Raw genomic sequence first — 22,813 nt, forward strand, 5'->3', positions numbered from 1 at the left:
AAATTAATAATATATTCACTATTTTAAATATTAATTTTTCTCAATTAATAATTTTTTTATTTAAATTAAATTCACAAACTTTTGTTTAAAGTATTCATAATTAAATGTTGCAGTCAATTTTTGTTATTAGTCTATATATTATGTGTAAGTTGTACACTTAGTTTCCATATTTTAATTTAGTTACTTTTAGTAATTTTATTTTTTAACTTTTGAAATTTTAATCTTGATTTAAATGGTAGCAATTAAATATTCTAAGCCTAATTCTATGTTTAGTCTCTTACTATGTGTAAGTTGTAGATTTAGTTTATATTCACCAATTCGATCATTTTTAGTCTCTATACTTTTTAAATTTTAAAATTTTACTCTTGATTCAAATGGTAACCATTAAATCTATTAACTAAAATGACATGAAATTGTACACACTTTTATGTCGAAATAGAAACTTGGCTTGGCTTATGTCTAGCACATAAGATTTTAAAATTAAAATATACCGTTTAAGATTGAATTAAAATTTTAAAATTCAAAATATATAAAAATTAAAAATAACTAAATTAAAATATAAACTTACATTTTGAATAATAAAAGAATTGTAGCTTTGAGTACTTAGCAAAAATAATAATTTTCATACAAAGTTAAAGGTGCTGTATTAAAATTTACCAGCGCAGGTTCAAATCCTGCTGTTCACGCTATCTCTTCTTTTATGTAGTGATGACTGATGTTTCTTCGTTCAATTTTTGGCCATCAAATGTCCTTCGTTTTTAGTTTATACTTGATGAGCAGTGACATTGATAATGACGGCGCGATCCAATTCTTTACTATGAGAATTTTGTTGTGAGTTGTGTCCCAATAGCTTGTCTATGACTATATAACCCAAGGAGTGGGATCTTAGATATTGACTTTTTCAAATCCATTTTTCATTCTCAACTCCAAACCTACTTTTTTTTTATAATTATATATACCCTCATCCATTTCACGATTTAAGTATGGTCATGTTTAAATCGAAATAATATTCAAGTAAAGTCTTCCCAACAATGTTCTAACATAATTTTTAATGATTGAAACAAATAACAAAAGATTTATATTCTAAATCTTCAGTTGACATCAGCTTCAAATTTAATCTCTAGATAACTCCTACCTTTTATTTTTTACAATATATATAATTTTTAACCTAATTTATTTAAATCCTTAATTGCTAATGAATAACGTAGCCATCATGTAAATTAATAGGAAAATAAGTTGTTAATCAAAGATTGAAAACTTATTTTATTATAGACCGTCGAATTTAGTAAATATTTGTCATGCAAATAATAATTAAAATTAACTCAACTATTAGACTAAAAAAGACTTTAGACATGAAAGGTATAAGATACTTCTAAGACTTACGATTCACCTTGCATCTTCTTTCTTATTACATGGTTTTTTTTACTTGAGTATTGTAAACTTTTTAATTATTTATTATATTGTATTTCTTCAAACATTATTTCACTTTTAAGAGTTACTTCGACAATAATGGGCATCAAGTTTTCTATAGGTAGCGTCATCTTCATGATAAGTGCAAAGAATGTTTATAATACATATTCAAATACCTTGACACCTATGAGTGTTGAGTTTCTTGTAAAATGAATCAATGTGTTTACATTTAGTGATGACCAATGAGAGTTAAACCCTAATAAATATAAGGAAATCTTGGCATCCATAAGGGTTGAGTGACTTTTAATTTAATGAATTTAAGTTTAACCATTGAGGAATTTAACCCTAATAAATACAAGAAGACCTTGACACCCATGAGGGTCGAGGGGTCAAATTCTTCTTTAATTAAAATTTAAATGTTTGGAAAACCTAATCTAATAAATGCATTGAATGGACACCTTCTTTATTTCAAAATTCACCATTTGGAGTTAACTTAATGCTAATAAATGCATTAAATGGAACTCAATTGTAATGAATGTTAGAGTTCTTCATTTTCGTTTTTATCATGCCCATAAAAACTCTCCCTTTATCTATTTTTTCACACTAACTAAAATTGTCTCTTATCATCGTTGAGTTCATTGAGTTTTTAAGCCAAAACCCTTTCCAAACCCTAAGGATCTAGTGAAGGAAGGGAATCATATTACTAGCAGTTCTGGATATAGTAGTTTTTAGGGTAAAGTACACAGTTGGCAATCTAACTTTCATAAGTTTTTATTTTAAGTATTAAAAAATTAAAATTTTTAATTTAGTCATTATCATTAAAAATCATTTTTTATTTTAGGCATTGACGTTATAAATTGTTTTAAAAATTGTAAAAACAATTTAATTTTATTCCTAGGTTTTTATTGGAAAACATTGGGTTTTTACAAGAAAACATTTTTATCTCTTTAATTTCTTCTCCCCTTTTAAAAGTTAATTTTAGTTATTTTAATAACTTGGGAAAACCCTGATTTTTATAGAAAATTGAATTACAAGGAAAATTTTAGTTTCATTTTTATATCTGAATAACTCAATTCCATGTAACGATACATTTTTTTATGTTTTTAAATAAAATTAATGAAAACTTATTAAAGTTAGGTGCCTAATGTAGTAGCCCATTTCTGCCCAGGCCCATAATTAAATAAATAAAAACAATAAAAAATAATAGTTTTTTATAACAGTCCATTAAATAAAGGCCCTTTAAATAGTCCATTTATAGCCAAGGCCCGTTAGCCCAAAAGCCCTATACCCGTTACACCCAAATACCTAACTAAACCAATCCAATTCTAAGCCTATCCCAAACCCAATAAGCAGCAGCCCAACGAAGCCCAAACTTGAAACACTAGGAGACCTAGGGTTTCCTGGGAAACCCTCGCGCCGCAGCAAGCAACACAGCCCCATGTTGCGCCGCAATCGGCGCCTGGATTGAGCCCCACCGTCGAAGATTGCACTATTAAACCTGCAAGAAAAGGAAAGAAGCAAGCAATCAGTCAATAAATCAGAATTTGAATCGGGATTTAGTTTTTTTAGATTCACCTGTAAACAGTATAAATGGGTAAAAAACAGTGTAAATAGGGGGATACAAAAGATTTTGAAAGAAAATACAAGTTCAGTTTTCTATTTTATTCGGATTAGAACTGAATTTTTATTTTATTTTCATTTCATTCATATATACATGAAACAAAAAAACACCGAAAGGTTTTTGGGTTACTATTGCTTTCGTACAAAATATTTTTTAAGAAAAATAAAAGGAGAGGGTTTACCTATGTTTCCAACGAAAAAGAGAAGTTTTTGGGCCCACTGACCGCCGTGTGTGACCGCGCGTGTGGTGGCGCGTGACGTCGGAGCTAGGCCGATCACTGGCCGGAGCTCAAAAGGCCTTCAGAGGTTTTGAAGGAGTTTTTTTTTTAAAAACAAAGGTTAAAATGAATTTTAGGTTTAAAATTAGCTTATTTAGTATAACCAAAACGACGCCGTTTTTTGCTTAATTCATAAGCCTCAAAACGACGCCGTTTAAGTAAAGGATCCGCAGGTTGACCCGTTTAACCCGGAAGGATCTGCGCGTTTTAATTAAAAGGGATATTTCCCTTCCAGGTCCTTCCGCATTTTTAATCTTCATAATTTCATTTTATTTTTATTTTAATTCGGCCCCAATCTTTTATACTAGTTTCAGCTTTAGTCCCAGTTGTTATAGTAAGATTTTTTTTTAAAAACAGTGTCGTTTTGGGGATTAGGACTAATTGCCCAGGGAGTCCCCCAAATTTAACACACCTTTCAATTAAGCCCGGAATTTTTCATTTATTTGTAATTTACCCTAGATTGTTAAATTAAATTCGATTTTTTTACATATTTAATTTATTTTAAAATGATATATGTATTATTTATTTTTATAAACATTTATTATATGAAAACTAATATATATTACCTATAATATTATATACATTTTTTTATAAATTTTTATTATATGTTATTTTTTAAAATATATATATTGTTTATTCTATTATATTGATATTTTATTATGTGTCATATATTTTTACTATATGTTATTTATTTTATTATATTTTATATCATTTTTATATTTTATATCATTTTTATATTTTATCTATCATATAGTTTATATCATTATACATGTATTTAGTTTATAAATTTTATTATATATCATATATCTTGCTGTAAGTTATTCCTTACATTACTACTATTTTATTATGAAAATATATATTATTTTATTACTTATTAATTATACATGTTTTTAAATTATTATTATTATATGAATATGTAATATCATTAATTAACACATTATTTCTTAGTATATTAAGTTGTTAAATCTTATAATATGATTTATACATATATCATTTTTTTAAAAGGGGTTCTCTTTTATTATTTTTATATTATTCTAAATATTTCTAAATATCTTTATTTATATTTTATTTGATTTATATTTATATATTATAATTTGCTTATTTATTTTTGGTTTTCTTTTATTTCGATATTGTTTCGTAGGTTAAATCTTATATATATTTTTTACATATTCGCATGAAATTAATTATTTATGTTGATTTAAGTTATATTTGCATAAAGCATTATGTATATTGCAATTTATATTTGTCGTATTCATTATGCACTACGTTGTATTTTGCATGAAGATTTATGTTATTTATGATAATAATGTAATTGTGTAATTTATGCCATTATTTTAAGACATTATACTATATTTGCATGAAATGATAAAACATGTACATTGTAATTAGATTTATTTAATTCTTGGTAATATGCAAGACACATCATTATTTTTTAAAACCAAAGTTATATCTCACTTAATTCAAAAAAATGAATTTTAAAAGTGACGCAATGTTTTGATATTTAGAAATTCGGGAAATAGTGCCCAACATGTTGGGTTGCAATTTCCCGTTTGTCCAAATATCTAAAATATCCTTTTTAAGCGAGTTTTATAAATCATAAGATGATTTCAGCTATGAAAGTTTAAAGATATCGTGTCCAATTATGCTGGATGCGATATTTAATACTCTTTCAAAGCGAATGAATCTCGATTCTCTTAATTTGAATTATTACGGTTTTAATGAGACCTCATTTTTTAAATATTTTCAAAATTCTGACATTAAGACAAAATTATTCAATTTGGTACCAATTTTGGGCGTTACGAGGGTGCTAATCCTTCCTCGAACGTAACTGAATCCCAAACCTATTTTCTCACAGTTTCGTAGACCAAAACGTTTTATCTAGTGATCCAATCACACTTTAAAAGATTGGTGGCGACTCTCCTTTTTGTTTTTCAAAATTCGATCCCTCGTTTTTCAAAAATCCCTTTTTTTTAAAAATGGTTTCGACACCTAAAATGAGTGTAAAATAGCATTGAATTAACAGTGGGTGACCAAAATGAAAATGTTTTTAACGGTAGCACCTAAAATGAAAATGACTTTAAACAACAATGCCTAAAATGAAAATTTTTATTTTTTAATGCCTAAAAAGAAAACTTATAATAGTTAGATGACCAATGTCGAAACCATTTTTAAATCGAGTTTTGGAAAATGGGAATCGACTTTAAGAAAAACGAAAACGGAGTCGCCACCAATCTTTTTAGGTGTGATTAGATCACCTTATAAAATGTTTTGTTTTAAAACATTTAATTTTAGTCTACGAAAGTCGAGAAAATGGATTCGGGAGTCGGTTACGTACGAGGAAGGGTTAGCACCCTCGTAACGCCCAAAAATTGGTACCTAATTGATTATCAAGTGTCTTTAATGTCAGAAATTTGAAAGTTTTAAGATGCAAACCTCTTTTAATTAGAATGTCTCAATTTTGAAAATTAAGGCTCACTTATTTCAAACGAGTCAAAACATCAATCTAGTAAGTTAGGATGCAACATTTTAAAACCTTCTAAACTAAGCTCGTCTTTCGAAAATTTCTATCTCGAAACAACAAAACGTCATATCCAGTAAGTTAGGACACTGTGTTTTGAAATCTCGAAATCATTGTTTAAATTTTGAAAACTCAAAATCACTTAGAAGGGTGCTTGACTATTCGAATTCAACGAGAAAAATCGTAACCCAGTAAGTTAGGGCACTACCTTTCTCGAAGTTTCCAAACATCAAGCATTGCCTTTTATTTTTTTTTAAAAGAAACCTTGGAATATTATTTTAAATGACGTTTTAAGATGACATATTAATGCATCATGAAGCATAGATGTATAAAATATTCTAACATTTCCATACAAACATAAATAATATCATTAAGACAAAACTAAATAACATGAACATACGTTTAATGAAAAAAATCATACTAGGGTAAATATAAGATAATAAACAAATAAAAACATGAGTAAACTAAAAGAAAAACATAATACATGCAAAAATTATACAACAATATATATCATAAAATAGCACATAAAAGAAATAATTAAACATAGCATATAAAAAAATAAAACTATGCACAAATAAGATAAATGACATACACTAAAAAAATGAATAAATAGAACATTTACAAATTATAAAAATATAATGCAATAGTTCAAAATACATGAAATGATAATATAATATATATACATGCATAGAAAATATATATTTGAAAATAAACTATATAAAAAGGTTAAATATTATAATATATAAAATACATAATCAAATGTATAAAAGATAGTAATAAATATACATATTTGAAAAATGAAAAAATTAAAATAAAAAAGGTTGAAAAATTAAGATAGACGAAGAATAAAATAAGAACAAACCACAGAGAGTAAGAACGCAAGAGGGAGAGAAATTTGAGTGAATGCTCTCAAGAATTCTTATTGTTTCCCAAAACTCAAGTGATTTACAATGAAGGGAGAGGCATCTATTTATAGTTGAGCCTCCCCAAATCTAACGGTACAGATCAATTACATCAACGGTTAAGATTAAAGGATATCTACAAATTAAATCTCCAAGATTACAAAATCATATCTTCAAGATTGCGTATCATATCTAAGATTGCATATCATATCTAAGATTGTATCATATCTAATATTGCATATCATATCTAAGATTGCATATCCTTAAAGATTATATTTCCATATGAGTCAAGCTTATAGATAGACCTTAAATCTTTTCAAGTAATGGGCCATTCCGATTGGGCTAAATTATATGTTTGTAATTTTATACTGGACTTGAACTTTGTTTTATTTTTATTTTTTATTTTTTATTTTAGTTTAAGGCCTGGGCGAATTTGAGCTATTACAACCAATTTTATAATATGCCCTAATTTTTCTTAACATATTATTTAAGTTAATATCATTTGTTTGTTAATATTTGATTTTAGTATTAAATTCTGTATTATGTTGAATATAAAATAGTGATTATTTTTGTTTGCATATACTTACTAGGTTGAAGAACAAAATCTTTGTATTCGACAAAAAAATATATTCTTTTACTCCAAATGAACAACATGCTGGACTAAAAAGCACATCTAGAGTTAGCGAGCTTTTTGAAGATAGCTAAAGTACCTCACATTTTAATGTGGCTGTCATTGCTTACAACCATGATCAAAAGGTAAAAACAGGAGGCTCTTAGCTTCCACTTTCTTTATGGTGAAGTGACAATCCCTGAAAGATGTGGCCATATTGAAGTTACTATTGTAATTGTGGGGCTCAATATGGTCTTCAACTAGTAATGAGGAGGTTAATTGAGCATTATTTAATCGATGAGAATGATATCGAATGTAGTCGAGTGAAGTTCACCGACTGAATACATTAGACAAGCATTCTTTTTTAGATAATATCATTGTTGAAAAATCATTTAAAAAAACATGCCAATGTTGGCATAGTTAAATTTTTTTTAAATAGAATTTTTTTTAGGATACTTAAAATAGTAAATCTAATTAATATGTGGCTATTTTACTAAATTGATCTAAAAAATTTTGATATTTATAAAAATGACCCAGGTTCAAAAACAATCACCAAAATAACCTGAAATGAATAGTAGATTGGGATTTCGGCCTGTCAATAGTCGGTACCAACTCGTATTTTGCACACATGATTGCCTGATGATTTGTCAGGCTTCAAAAAATTAATTTTTTTTGGTTTTGGCCTGTCAATTGCCGGCATCAAGGTATTTTTTTTTCAAACCGTATCATACTGATATACAAAAATATGAGTTTTCAAAAAAAGGATTTTTTTTTGTGCTGGCCTGTCAATTCCCGGCACCAGTAATTTTAAAAAAATTCAAATTTTTTTGGTGGTGGTCTGTCAATGGCCGGCACCAGAATACAATTTTTTTAAAAAAAAAATGGTATTGGCTTGTCAATAGTCGGCACCAGTAATTTAAAAAAAAATTTTAATTTTTTTTGTGCTGGTCTGTCAATGACCGGCACCAGTAATTTAAAAAAAAATTCAAATTTTTTTGGTGCTGGCCTGTCAATGGCCGGCACCAGAATACGAGTTTTCAAAAAAAAATTTGGTGCTGGCCTGTCAATGGCCGGCAACAATAATTTAAAAAAAATTAAATTTTTTTGGTGCTGGCCTATCAATGGCTGGCACCAGTATTAAAAAAATGATTTTTTTGTGCTGGTCTGTCAATGGCCGGCACCAGAATACGAGTTTTCAAAAAAAATTTGGTGCTGGCCTGTCAATGGCTAACATCAGTATTAAAAAAATTTTGAATTTTTTTTATGCTGGCCTATCAATGGTCGACACCAGTATTAAAAAAAATTCAAAATTTTTTGGAGCTGGTTTGTTAATGGCCGGCACTAAATTTGAGTTTTTGTTTGCTTTTTAAGATTTTAGTTTTTTTCAAAAAAAAATTAGTTTTTTCTTTGTTGAGAAGAAAGCAAAAATTTTTTAAGATGAATTCTTAAATTTTATTTGTTTATGTTCATTTCGATGGAGAAATGATAAATACAACTGAGGAAAGCTGTGTATTTCGAAGTCGGAAAAAAATAGGAATGAGATTCAACAGACGTGTTTCGTTGTCGGATTTAAAACGAAAAATCAGTACAAAGATAGCAAGCCGTTGCGGAAAGCAAATGTTGAGACTATTTTACAAATTTCCAGTTTCAACTGATCCGTTAAAGTTCTCAGAAATGGAGTTTGAAGATGATGATAATCTAGGGACAATGATAGCAATTTATTGCCCTCCTGAGATAGAAAATCCTAACCCGATTGAGTTGTTTGCGAAAATAGCTGAACCAAATCTGATTCAAGTTGTAATTCCAGCAAGCCAGGGCTCTGGAATTGATTTTGATCTTAACGTCTCCTGGGAAGATCAGTTGGGTTTTGGATGGTCAATGCCAACTCCCGAAAATCCAAACACCAGTGGATGTTCGTATAACATCCCAAACCCGTGTCCTCGTTTAGAGATCCATCCATAGGTGTTGGCCACCATAGAAGATGGTGATGAAGGATTCGATAATGATGATCAGTCCCACCGTGATCCAAACGATGATTTTAGTGACCCCGATTTGGATGACATCCCTGAAGACATAGACGAGGAAGGGCCGGTGGAGGGTGAAAATGTAAACCCCCATTCGGCCGGGAACATGGGCCCTGGTATAGTTATAAGAAATAATCTGGGGTCTTTCATGACCAACGTGGATCCTGATGCGGGGCTAGCATGCAAGTTCCCAAAATACACAAATATTGTGTCGGCTCACCTACTTGACGAAGAATTCGACGATGAAGAGTTGTTTGTAGGACAACAATTTGATAACAAAAAAGATAGTTTACATGCTATAAAACAACTTAGCTTGAAGTTAGGTGTGGATTATAAAGTAACGAAGTCGACGCAGTCTTTGTACGTAGGAGAATGTTGGAAAGCGTCAAGTGGTTGTAAATGGCGTGTCTGAGCCGCGTTAATGCAGCGGATGCAGATGTGGATGATAAAAAAACTAGAAGGTCCACACACATGCACATTCGCTCGTATGTTACAAGACCAAGGAAAGTTAGATGCAAAAACTATATGCAACTGCATCATTCCTTTGGTGAAAGAGTCGTCCATCATTCAAGTGCCAGTCCTTATTGCGGATATGCAAGCTCGATTCAAGTATAAAGTGTCGTACCGAAGGCATGGTGGGCAAAGCAAATGGCGATGCGAGAGTTTTATGGTGACTGGGATGCGTCATACAACGAGCATCAAGGGTGGATAGCCGGGATGCAGGAGTATGTGCCCGAGACAGTGACTGATTTGCAAATACTGTCGTATAAAGGCCCGGACAGGGAGATACAATCAGGGAAACGAGTTTTTCATCGATTGTTTTGGACGTTCGAGCAGTGTGTTAGGGTCTTCCCTCACTACAAGCCGATGGTGCAGGTGGACGGGACATGGTTGTATAGAAAATACACGCAAATACTCCTGATTGCTGTTGCACAAGACAGTAACCGAAATGTACTTCCGATCGCTTTCGCCATCGTGGAACGTGAGTGCTTCGAGTCTTGGGAATTTTTCCTCACAAATCTACGGAGGCACGTTGTCAGAGAAGACAATATTTGCATTATATCAGATAGATCGAAAGGATTACTTGCTGCGATAAGGTGATCGGGGGTTCCGTGGAGGTCTATTTATTACATTCGGCACATCGCGGCAAACTTTCATAGAGATTATAAGAATAAAGATTGGAAAAAAGAACTCGTGAACATGGGTAAAAAAAATTGTTTGTATTTATTTAAAAAATTTACTTTTCAAATTTTTTGTTGTTTTTAAAATGATGATTTCAAATTAAATATGCAGCTCATGAGTTAGAACCACGAAGATTTAGGCAGGGGTTCGCGAGGCTTGAATCTCATATGTCATCTTTACCAACAGATCTCCGGACATGGTTAGGTAGCATGGAGAACTGGTAATGGACTCAAAGTTACGATGACGGGTTTCGTTATGGGCAGATGACGACCAACCTGGTAAAGGCAGTCAACTCTGTATTGAGGCGCACACGCCATCTCTTGATTTTTGCTGTGTTCTCGGCAACATTCTATAGGTTGGCAACTTTGATGCCTAAGATAGGGTTGAGACAAGCTAAGCAAATTGAGGCCGAGCACAAACAATAAACGCTAAATTGTATTCGCGCAACTTAGAGACTTTTCGAGTTCAAGAGTACATCGGCCATCGTTCGGGTCTTCCACCTAGGTCTTACGCAGTTGATCTGCGAAACAAACGATGCGAGTGTGGGATATTTCAGACTCTTCGATATCTGTGTGTGCATGTTCATGCAGCGTGTGGGAGAGCAAACTTAAATGTTGAACAATTCATAAACAAGATCTACACATTGGAATGCACATTACGTATATCAGGGAACGAATTTCCTATAATGCCCGATGTCTCAAACTGGGAAGTTCCACCGCCTGCTTCGAGATGGTGCCTGACCGTAGTCTCCGTAGACATCCTAAAGGTCGACCACAATCGACGAGAATTCGAAATGACATGGATGTCAGGGAGACGGGTGAACCCAAACTGTGCATTGTGTGTCGAACATCCGGACACAATCGATCAACATGCCTACATCGTGTGTCGAAACCATTTTTTCGATTTGAAGAAAAATGGGGATCGACTTTTTGAAAACAAATCGCGGAGTCGCCACCAATATTTTTTATTTAGGTGTGATTGGGTCACCAAGAAGCTTGGTCATTTTAATAAAACGTTTTGGTTTACTAAAACAATGATTTTGGTCTATGAAATTTGAGGAAACAGGTTCGGGAGTCAGTTATGTATGAGAAAGGATTAGCACCCTCACTACGCCCAAAATTGGTACCAAATTGATTAAATACTATCCTTATGTCTAAGATTTAAAAATATTTTTGAAATGTGGTTCCTTTTATAAATATTTGAATAGCCCAAGTTGGTCGTCAAAATTCTCTTGTTTCAGAGGAATACAGCATCACATCCAGCACGATAGGACACGATCCTTTATACCCTCGAAAACACGATAAATTTCGACTTCCAAAAGTTTATATGTTGAAAATTAAAAAAGGATGCCCAATTATTTAGTCTAATGAAAAACCGAAACTCAGCACAGTAGGGCACGATTCCTCAAGTTTCTAGACATTGTACATTGCTTTATTTTAGAGTTTAGAAAACATGAGTGAAATTCTAAAGGGATATTCGATTATTTTGAACAAACGGGAAATTGCAACCCAGCACGATAGGGCCTGATTCCCCGAATCGCCAAACGTCGAACACTTCCTTCATTTTAAAGAATTTCTAAGGACATGAGTGAAATTACAAAGGAATATTCGATTATTTTGAACAAACGAGAAATTGCAATCCAGCACGATAGGGCACGATTCCCCGAATTGCCAAACATCGAACATTGCCTTCGTTTTAAAGAATTTTTAAATGAATAATTATAAAACTAGCTTAAAACTCCTTAATTCGACTTGAAATAAAATGAAATTAATCTTAAAGATTTGGACCTTATAAAACCACATTTCGTAAACCAAGTGGAAAACAATGATATGGGATAATATATACACATAAGATACAATACTTTAAAATGAAGGTAAAGAAAGATTCAAACAATGTATGAAATGTAAAGAAAGGTATGCAAAGGTATATAATAACGCATAATCTTAGGAATTAAGTTATGTACGCAATAGATTAAGGACATATATATATATAAATAATTTAAAAAAAACTAAATAAAAAAATTTAACATGTATGTCGAAACCATCCCTCGATTAAAAAAAATTTAATATTTTAAATTTGATGAAAATACGAGGGGGATCGACTTTTTGGAAAATAGAAATATGGAGTCACCACCGATCTTCTATTTTAGTGTGATCGGATCACTTAAAAGATGAGGTGAGTTTAATAAAACATTTTTTGATTTATTAAAACACGATTTTGGTCTTACGAAAATGTGAGAAAATGTGTTCGGGAGTCGGTTACGCATGAGGAAGGATTAGCACCCTCACTACGTCCAAAATTGGTACCAAATCGATTAAATACTGTCCTTATGTCAAAGTTTAAAAAATGTTTTTGAAATGTGGTTCTTATCAATAACGTTTAAATAACCGAGTGGGTTACCAAAATCTTCTTGTTTCGACGTCCGAAAGTCTACAATTTTGAAATTAACAAAAGGTTGCCCAACTGTTTGGTCCAACGAAAAACAGAAACCCAGCACAGTAGGGCACGATTCCTCGATTTTCCAAACATTGTCCATTGCCTTACCTTAGAAAATAAGTGTGAAATTCTGAAAGGATCCTTGATGGTTTTGAGCAAATGAAAAAGCGCAACCCAGCACGATAGGGCTCGATTCTCAAGTTGCCAAACATCGAACAATACCTTCATTTTGAAAGGTTTTTAATAATTATGAATAGAGACCTGAAGGAATACTCGATTGTTTTGAACAAACAAGAAATCACAACCCAGCATGATAAGGCATGATTCTCGAATTATCAAACACCGAGTATTGCCCTCATTTTAAAGGATTTTTAAAAGAGCCGAGTGAAATTTTGAAGGGATATTTGATTACTTTAAACAATCGAGAAATTGCTACTCAACACGTTAGGGCGCGATCCCACGAAATGCCAAATACCACATATTGCCTTCGTTTTAGGGATTTTAAAAGACACGAGCGAAATTTTAAAGTGATATTTGATTATTTTGAGCAAATGCGAAATTGCAACCCAACACGTTAAGGCACGATTCCGCGAATTGCCAAACATCAAATCTCATCTTCGTTTAAGGGATTTTAAAAGATATGAATAAAATTTCGAAGGGAAATTCGATTATTTTGAGCAAATGCGAAATTGCAACCCAACACGTTAGGGCACGATTCCGCGAATTGCTGAACATCAAATCTCATCTTCGTTTAAGGGATTTTAAAAGATATGAATAAAATTTCGAAGGGAAATTCGATTATCTTGAGCAAATGTGAAATTGCAACCCAACACGTTAGGGCACGATTCCACGAATTGTCGAACATCAAATTTTGTCTTCGTTTTGAAGAATTTTTGGATGAATGATTATAGAGCTAGCTTAAGACCTATTAATTCGATTTGAAATAGGACGAAATTAATCATAAAATTTGGATTTTATAAAACTAAATTTCGAAAATCAAATAAATCGGTGGATGGGGTAAACGTGCATATGAGATACAATCGATTAATAAAATAAAAAAAAAGTATAGCAAATCCTAAAAAAACGCAACCCGATTACAATAGCGCATGGAGGATAATAATACAATGACAAAGATGATAATATAACAACCATTCAAGCGAAACAAAACATACGATAATATGCCACAATAATAAACAACATATGATATAGATTAACCGATACAAGATATGAAAAATAATATAGCAATTAGAAACCAATGCGCTATAAAATGATTTTTAAATAATAACGAATAAATGGGCCCATACATAAGTTGACATATTTGCATGAAAGCTATAGATAGCTATATGATTTTTTTTGGAACAGATATTATAGAATAAAAATTTGAATCAAATTACATGTAACATGTTTTAAACATGAATTTATTTAAAAGTTAACAAAATATATGATAGTACAAAAAAATATATGATACAAAAAAATATATGACAAAAACATGAGGCCCAGAATAGATTTATAAAAAAAATGTACATATAAACTTATAAAAGAATGAGATTAAAATTAGTACATATATATATTTTTAAATTGGTTTTTAAAAAAACATACCTATCCTCATATCAAAATATTTAAATAATAGGCTATATAAAACACAAAAACAATATAATATAAAGAAATAAAAACATGGATAACGATAATAATTTTATAATTAAAAGCTCTTAACATTATTTCATATATATATAGAAATGTTTGGTAAATTACAAAGCGAAAGGTGTTTTAAAATAAAATCTATTAAAATAACAAAGGGTATTAATGTGTATATGTATATACAAATTTCAAAGAGAACACATGTAAGTTCCTAAAGAACGATAATGTGTAGATTTAATGAAATATATATATATGCCGAATATATGTACTAATATAGGCAAATGGAAAGATAATTTTATGGAAAACATGTGTGTATAAACAAAATGTATTATCGTGACAAAGTATATGCTAAAATACATAATTAGAATAAAACATTGTATGTATGAAGCATTAGGATTTTTCGTAAAACATATATATGCCTAATAACACTAAAGAAATAAACATTCAAGATATACGAAGTATGATAATAATCTTACAAAAAAACAAATTTATAACACTAAAAAGTTTGTCATAGCTGCTTAAAAATATACTAGTAAGTAAATAAAAGAAATTATAAAGTTATAAAATAAAAGACCTAATTAAAATTAAACTAAAACACACAAGGTAAAATTGAAAATAAACAAAAACGGTGGAGGGACCAATAGTCCATGCGCGGAAACAGCTAGGGACTAAAACTGACAATATACCAGATCCCAAAAGGCTATATTCAAGCCCGGGTCCATTTGTAAACGTGTATAAATTACATAGCTAAATTAATAAAAATAAAAAAATAAATGAGAGCCAAACGAAACATGGTGTAACAGGGAGGGACCGATGCTGTAAATAGACCCTCTTCGCGAAAACGCGCAGGTCGTCGGGGCATCTAAACGGATCGGGTCGGGGCTCCATCCGACGACGTCGTTTTTGAGCCATTGTAATGGGCTTGAAACGGCATCGCTTTTAACCCTTTAAAAGGGCTGAAGACTGAGTCATTCGGCTGAACCCTAGCCTCTTCCCCTCTCTCGTTGCTTAATCGACCTCCAAGTGCTCATTTTAGCACTAATTCGTCACTACGAGCGACGGTCTGCGCATCCGAGCCCTAAAAGAGGGGTTTTCGCCTTTGAAACCCCTATTCAGACTTCGATTTCGACGAAGTAAAAGGGGGGACGACGGTTAGCTTCGCAAGGTAAGCTCCTCTTTCACCGTTCCTTTGTTCATCTCTTTATTTTCAAAACGATAATGGTGAATGACCCTCAAACCAGAAACACAATGATATATGGAAAACTAAGAGGATTCGAGGAAGAAAAGAAATCACCTCTGCTTTTTTTTGTGCGTATTCGTATTGCTTGTGTTCGTAAAAAAAGCTCTCTTTACAGTATCTGTTTGTATATTTTTGTTGCGTAAATGTGCGTCCCCTCCATTACAATGAACATTTTCTGGCTTTATATCTGAAACGAAAGAAAAACAAATAAAAGAAAAATAATATTTTCTCTTTTGTCTCTATTTATTGCTGTGTTTGTCTTGTTCGCAAGTACGGAGCAGAGGACATGCGCTGGCAAATTGGTGCGGGGCGTACGGGGTGGTGCTGGCGTGTGTACGGGAGCATGCGTGGCGCCAAGAGGAGTGTACGGTGCCTGGAGGCTGCTGAGGTTGCTGCGACTCGAGGACCCCTTTTGCCCTAGGGTTTGCCAAAGCTGAGCATGGGTTTCGGGCTGTTTGGGTCTGTTCCAGTTAGTAGGCCCTTATATTTGGGCTATGGGGCTACTGGTTTTTTGTAATTGGACTAAAGTATTTAAGGGACTGTTATAATTTTGTTTAATTTATGTTTTTTTTTTTGGTTTATTTGGGCCGGACAAATTTGGCCCATTACAGCTGCCCCTCTTTGCTCATTGTCGTGGAACGATAATAGAGCAAAGACTATAAATGGGCCAATTTTGCCAGGGCCCACTGAGCTTCGACTTCTTGGTGCTTTTTTTCTTCAAGTAGCCTCAATATGCTCCGCTGCAACTTCAGGGAGACATGGTTCGTGTGTTTCTATCCTGCTCTACTGCAACTTCAGAGAGATAAGGATTGTGACTTTGATTTTGCTCCACTGCAACTTCAAGGAGACGAAATCTTGCAATCTTCAGCCTGTTGCCCTACTACTTAGGGGGTTTAAGGCTCGTTTTCTCCGATCTGCTCCACTGGAGACGAGATCTGCAATCGTCAGCCTACTCCACTACAACTTTAGGGAGCTAGGGCAATAGTCTAAATCTACTTCACTGCAACATCAGGAAGCCTAGATTCACCGTCTTTGATCTGTTCCACTGCAATCCCAGGGAAACAAAATCTATATTTCTCAGCCTACTCCACTACAACTTTAGGGAGCTAGGTTAGTGACTTAAATCTGCTTCACTGCAACTTCAAGAAGTTAAGATTCGTCGTCTTCGATCTGCTCCACTGCAACTTCAGGGAAACGAGATCTAAAATTTCAACCTACTCCACTACAACTTTAGGGAGCTAGGTTAGTAACTTAAATCTGCTTCGCTGCAACTTCAGGAAGTCAAGATTCGTTGTCTTTGATCTGTTCCACTGCAACTTCAGGGAAACGAGATCTAAAATTTTAACCTACTCCACTGCAACTTTAAGGAGCTAGGTTAGTGACTTAAATCTGCTTCGCTGCAACTTCAGGAAGTCAAGATTCATTGTCTTCGATCTGTTCCACTGCAACTTCAGGGAAACGAGATCTAAAATTTTAACCTACTCCACTACAACTTTAAGGAGCTAGGTTAGTGACTTAAATCTGCTTCGCTGCAACTTCAGGAAGTCAAGATTTGTCGTCTTCGATCTGCTTCACTGCAACTTCAGGGAAGCAGCATCTTTAGGATTCGCCAATGTCACTACACTGTCTTCCAAAGACATGATTTGTAGAATTGGTTTCCTGTATCAAGCAATTAAGATGCTATGATCGAGATGAATCAAATGTCCCTAACTAGATGTGGCGTTTATGTCAGATAATTAGAATGCTATGATCGAAATGAATCAAGTACTCCTAACTAAATGAATGATTATGAATGTAGAAGTGCTATGAGAATAATCCCTCTTTAAACGCTTAAGGTATTATTGCTCATGATTCATTCGGGTTCTGTCTTTGATGTGCTATCGCGTCTTCTTACTTAGCCGTTATCTCTGACAGGAAATTTGAAGAAATAGTCCTAATTTGGATTTCTCTTTTTCCAATATTTTCCAACTTTGAACCTGGTTAGTCCTGACTAGTGGCCCTGTTTCAGGTCATTGTACTATTTAGAGACTTTCCAGAGTAATATGCATAACGTCTTTTGTGTGAATATTACATGTCCAAAAATTTTGATTTCAACAAAAATGCTCGAAAGAAATTATCATAATGGACAAATGTCATTTTATTAAACAAAATTTTTATATGAATACATAGGAATATGAATCTGATAAGGTGCAAAAAATGAGAAAAAAGTGCCCCAGATATCGCAGTATGAGTTTCACTATTCTAATTTCTCAAAGGCTCATTCGAACCAAATGTGTATTCAGGAGATTCTGCATATTTTGTTGATGCTCCAAGGTGTATTGTTCTTCTGTCTTGTTGATTTTGGAAGGACAATACTACCATATGCCCCATATTCAAAATTTGAGCTGCCCATTTTCGGGTTTTCAACTCAAAAGCCCCTTTGGTTCCAAAGTGCCCTTTGCGGGTTTTAACCTTGGCCTCTCCGGTTTTTTTTTTTTTTGAAAATCTCAGAGCGGCCTTTGCGGGTTTTCACTCTGGCCCCTCTTCTTTCAGGTAAAATACTTCTTGACTAAATCCAAGTTTACAGGATTGGGCAAGTTTCTACCGTCCATCTCGGTTAGGATCAATGCTCCTCCAGAGAAAGTTTTCTTCACCACGTAAGCCCGCATCATTCGTTTTTGGTACATCTGACCATGACGAATAGCTTTTAGCCTTTTTTCCTCAATTAGGTTCAATTGATCATATCAAGATTGGATCCACTCGGCTTCTTCCAATTTTAACTCCGACAACACTCGAAGGGACGGGATCTCGACTTCGATCGGCAACACTGCCTCCATTCCGTAGACCAAAGAAAAAGGGGTTGTCCCAGTTGAGGTTTTGACTGATGTTCGATACGCAAAGAGGGCAAATGGTAGCTTCTCATGCCAGTCTATGTAGGTTTCGGTCATCTTTCCCACAATCTTCTTAATGTTTTTATTGGCCGCTTCCACTGCCCCATTCATCTTCAGGCGATATGGTGACGAGTTGTGATGTCTGATCTTGAATTGACTGCAGACTTCCGCTATCGTACTGTTGTTCAAGTTTAATGCATTGTCAGATATGATCCTCTCCGACATTCCATATCGACATATGATCTCCTTTTTCAAAAACTTGCTCACTACCGATTTTGTCACACTAGCATACGAAGCAGCTTCTACCCATTTGGTGAAATAGTCGATAACCACAAAGATGAACCGATGCCCATTGAAAGCTTTCGGCGATATTGGTCCAATCACATCCATGCCCCACATAGAGAATGGCCATGGAGAAACCATGACATGCAGCGGTGAAGGAGGCACATGAATTTTGTCTCCGTAGATTTGGCACTTATGGCATCTCTTAGCGTAGTTGACACAGTCTCCTTCCATGGTGGACCAATAGTACCCGAATCTCATAATTCTCCTGGCTATTGTAAAGCCATTAGCGTGTGTCCCATAGACACCTTCATAGACTTCTTCCAAGATTTTCTTAGCCTCTACAGCGTCTACACATCTTAGTAGCACTTGATCCTTTCTTCTTTTGTATAGGATATCCCCATCTAGGACATAGTCGATGGCCAATCTTCTTAGCATTCTTTTGTCATTCTCGCTTGCCTGGTCCGGGTATTCACGATTCTTCACGTATTGCAATATATCGTGATACCAAGGGTGATCATCTTTCTCTTCGTCTTCTTCAATATTGTAACAGTGGGCCGGAACTTCATAAATACTCATCTGGATGGGTTTGACGTCTTCTTGTCTGTTCACCTTGATCATGGAGGCTAAGGTAGCCAAAGCATCAGCCATCTGATTTTCGTCTCGTGGAAGGTAGTGGAAGGTGATGTTATCAAACTCTTTATCCAATTCAAGGACCAGTTTTCGATAATCGATCAATTTGGGGTCTTTGGTCTTCCATTCTCCTTTGAGTTGATAAATCACTAGCGCAGAATCCCCACACACCTCTAGCACTTTAATCTTACGTTCTATGGCTGCGCGGATACCCATGATGCACGCTTCATATTCCGCCATGTTATTCGTACAATCAAAATCCAATTTACTAGTGAATGGATAATAATCTCTGTTTGGGGATACTAAGACGGCCCCGATTCTATTGCTCACGGCATTTGATGCCCCATCAAAGTTTAGTTTCTAAGGAAGTTCTTCCAGAGCACATTCTTCAGTGGTAGCAACACACATTAGGTCTTCATTCGGGAAGTCAAAGTTCAAAGACTCGTAGTCTTCCAAAGCTCTACTAGCCAAAAAATCTGCTATTGCACTCCCTTTTACTGCCTTCTGATTCACATAAACTATGTCGAATTCGGAGAGCAGAATCTGCCATCGGGCCATCTTTCCATTCAAAGCTGTTGACTCCATCATGTACTTTAAGGGGTCCAATTTTGAGATGAGCCAAGTGGTGTGATACAACATATACTGCCTCAGCCTTCGGGTTGTCCAAATTAGGGCACAACACAACTTCTCTATCGGCGGGTACCTTGTCTCACATTCTGTGAACTTTTTACTAAGATAGTAAATGGCCTTCTCTTTCCTTCCTGACTATCGTGCTGACCCAATACGCATCCCATGGAGTTTTCGAATACCGCCAAATACAGTATCAACAGCTTATCGGGGTTAGATGGCATCAGCACCAGGGCGTTGGATAAGTACTGTTTTACCTTGTCGAAAGCCCTTTGGCATTCTTCATCCCATTCGCCTGGGTTATGTTTCTTGAGGAGGCGAAAAACAGGGTCACATTTCTCGGTCAGTTGTGAAATGAACCGAGCAATGTAATTTAATCTTCCTAGAAAGCCTGAAACTTCTTTTTGAGTGCGCGGCGGGGATAACTCTTGTATGGCTTTAACTTTGTCTAGATCGATCTCAATCCCTTTCTCACTAACCACGAATCCGAGTAACTTTCCAGACTTAGCTCCGAAGGTACATTTGGCTGGGTTGAGTTTTAGCTGGAACTTCCTCAACCTCAAGAACAATTTCCTCAAGACTTGTATGTGCTACTTCTCTGTTTGAGACTTTGCGATCATGTCATCGATATAAACCTCAATTTTTTTATGCATCATGTCGTGAAAAAGGGTTACCATGGCTCTTTGATAAGTTTCCCCCGCATTCTTCAGTCCAAACGGCATCACCTTGTAACAGAACGTGCCCCATATGGTTACAAACGTGGTTTTCTCCATATCTTCAAGATACATCTTGATCTGGTTGTATCCCGAAAAACCGTCCATGAATGAAAACAGCGAATGTCTCACCGTGTTGTCCACTAGGGTGTCAATATGAGGTAGTGGGAAATTGTCTTTTGGGCTGGCATTATTCAAATCTCTGTAGTCCACACACATTCGCACTTTTCCATCTTTCTTAGGGACAGGGACGATGTTGGCTACCCAATCTGAGTATTTTACCACCTTTAAAAATCCAGCGTCAAACTGCTTTCGAACCTTTTCCTTTATTTTTAGCAAGACATCGGGCCTCATTCTTTGGAGTTTTTGCTGAACTGGCTTACACTCTTCTTTTATAGGAAGTCGATGCACCACGATGTCAGTGTCCAACCCGGGCATATCTTGGTATGACCATGCGAAGACATCTTTGAATTCTTGAAGTAATTCAATGAGGTCTCGCTTCATTTCCGCAGTGATACATGTTCCGATCTTCACCTCTTGTCCTTCTTCTAAGCTCACAATTTTGATTGATTCTTGGTGAGGTAGGATTTGCTTCTCGTCTTATTCTACCATCCTCAACAAATCAGGAGATAGGTTACAGCCTTGGTCATCTTCAAAATCCTGGGAATCATCCATACACACATCTTGCTCGAAAGGAAATTCTGAGACGCTAGCAGTGTCACTCATATCATTAATATCTGGGGACCTGTTATGAGGACGAAGACAGATACAAAGAATCAAAAGAATTCGAAACATTTATTTGTGTGATATGATTATGAATGACAAATGAAAGAATATTTAGAAGAATGTTTCAAGAATAAAAGAATTCGAAAGTAATCATTTGTATGGTTACGAATGGAATTGAAAGGACGAGATAACATTTGCTCAAAAATGATAATAACCGTGTATTTTATTGAAACAACGTTTTTAAACATCGGCCTATTTCACAAAAGATCCTTATCACTCCTAGGCCTAGAGCAATAAGTGTGTTTTGGACATTACTCTGAATTCGTTCTAAAAACTACAGGATCTCTTCCACAGTCCAGTTGTCCAGAACACTTCCAAGTGTGTAGGGGCCAATGTCTAATAAACTTTCTCTTCCAGTCTCCTCTTCGTACATGACGTTGATGTCCAAGCTTTTCAGCCTTTCTTCTATAGCTCCCGTCATTGGCGTGTCTCTCTCGGGATGAATGATTCCCCCAAACACAAATGTTTTCGATATATGGGGGAATATCATTGGTTCCCACTTGATTTCCTCCCCCGTTAATCGAGCTCTCCTTCTTTCTTACTTCTTTTCTAGCTCCCTTCTTCTTTGTTTCGCATTCGGCTTAAATCCTAAGCCGAAGCAGTCTCTCTTTTCTTTCAGCATTGGCGTTTCGATCCTTCCTTGTAGATGTCTCCCAAGTCCCTTTCCGGGTAGGGCCCTTTTTCCAATCGTCAACTGGAGGCTCATCCTCGTGGTTTTGGACAATTTCGGCACCAGAATTTTGCTTTCCTCGACGATGAACGTCGCGTTAACAAATTCCAATGATCGAAATGAGCATTCGATTGCTTCGTCATCTTTCTCCAAATAGGGTGCATTATTGCTCACAGTTGCAATAATATCTTCTTCAGCCTTAATCGTTATCAACCTCCCCTCCAACACCAGCTTCAATTTTTGATGCAACGAGGAAGGCACTGCCCCAGCTGAATGTATCTAGGGCCTCCCCAACAAGCAATTGTTTGAGGGCTTGATATCCATCACGAGAAAATCCATCTCATATGTGTTTGGCCCAATTTGAAGAGGTACCT

The 22,813-nt window shown here is 34.6% G+C and overlaps 1 protein-coding gene and 1 long non-coding RNA gene across 2 annotated transcripts; both read right to left on the reverse strand.

Annotated features, from left to right (window-relative positions):
* Positions 1–2,604: 2,604 nt before the first annotated feature.
* Positions 2,605–3,376, reverse strand: LOC107963524 (uncharacterized). The gene is made up of 2 exons (XR_001701959.2): positions 3,213–3,376; positions 2,605–2,908 (listed from the first exon to the last, which is right to left on the reverse strand). It is a non-coding gene; the product is annotated as an uncharacterized lncRNA (long non-coding RNA).
* A 16,627-nt stretch (positions 3,377–20,003) lies between these two features.
* Positions 20,004–22,190, reverse strand: LOC107963237 (uncharacterized). Its single transcript, XM_016899803.2, has 4 exons — positions 22,048–22,190; positions 21,665–21,728; positions 20,945–21,064; positions 20,004–20,186 (listed from the first exon to the last, which is right to left on the reverse strand). The coding sequence occupies exons 1-4, from the start codon at positions 22,188–22,190 to the stop codon at positions 20,004–20,006; spliced, it is 510 nt and encodes a 169-aa protein (XP_016755292.2).
* Positions 22,191–22,813: the final 623 nt, after the last annotated feature.

This window comes from Gossypium hirsutum, chromosome A06, assembly GCF_007990345.1.
Source record: "Gossypium hirsutum isolate 1008001.06 chromosome A06, Gossypium_hirsutum_v2.1, whole genome shotgun sequence".
Classification (NCBI taxonomy): Eukaryota; Viridiplantae; Streptophyta; class Magnoliopsida; order Malvales; family Malvaceae; genus Gossypium; species Gossypium hirsutum.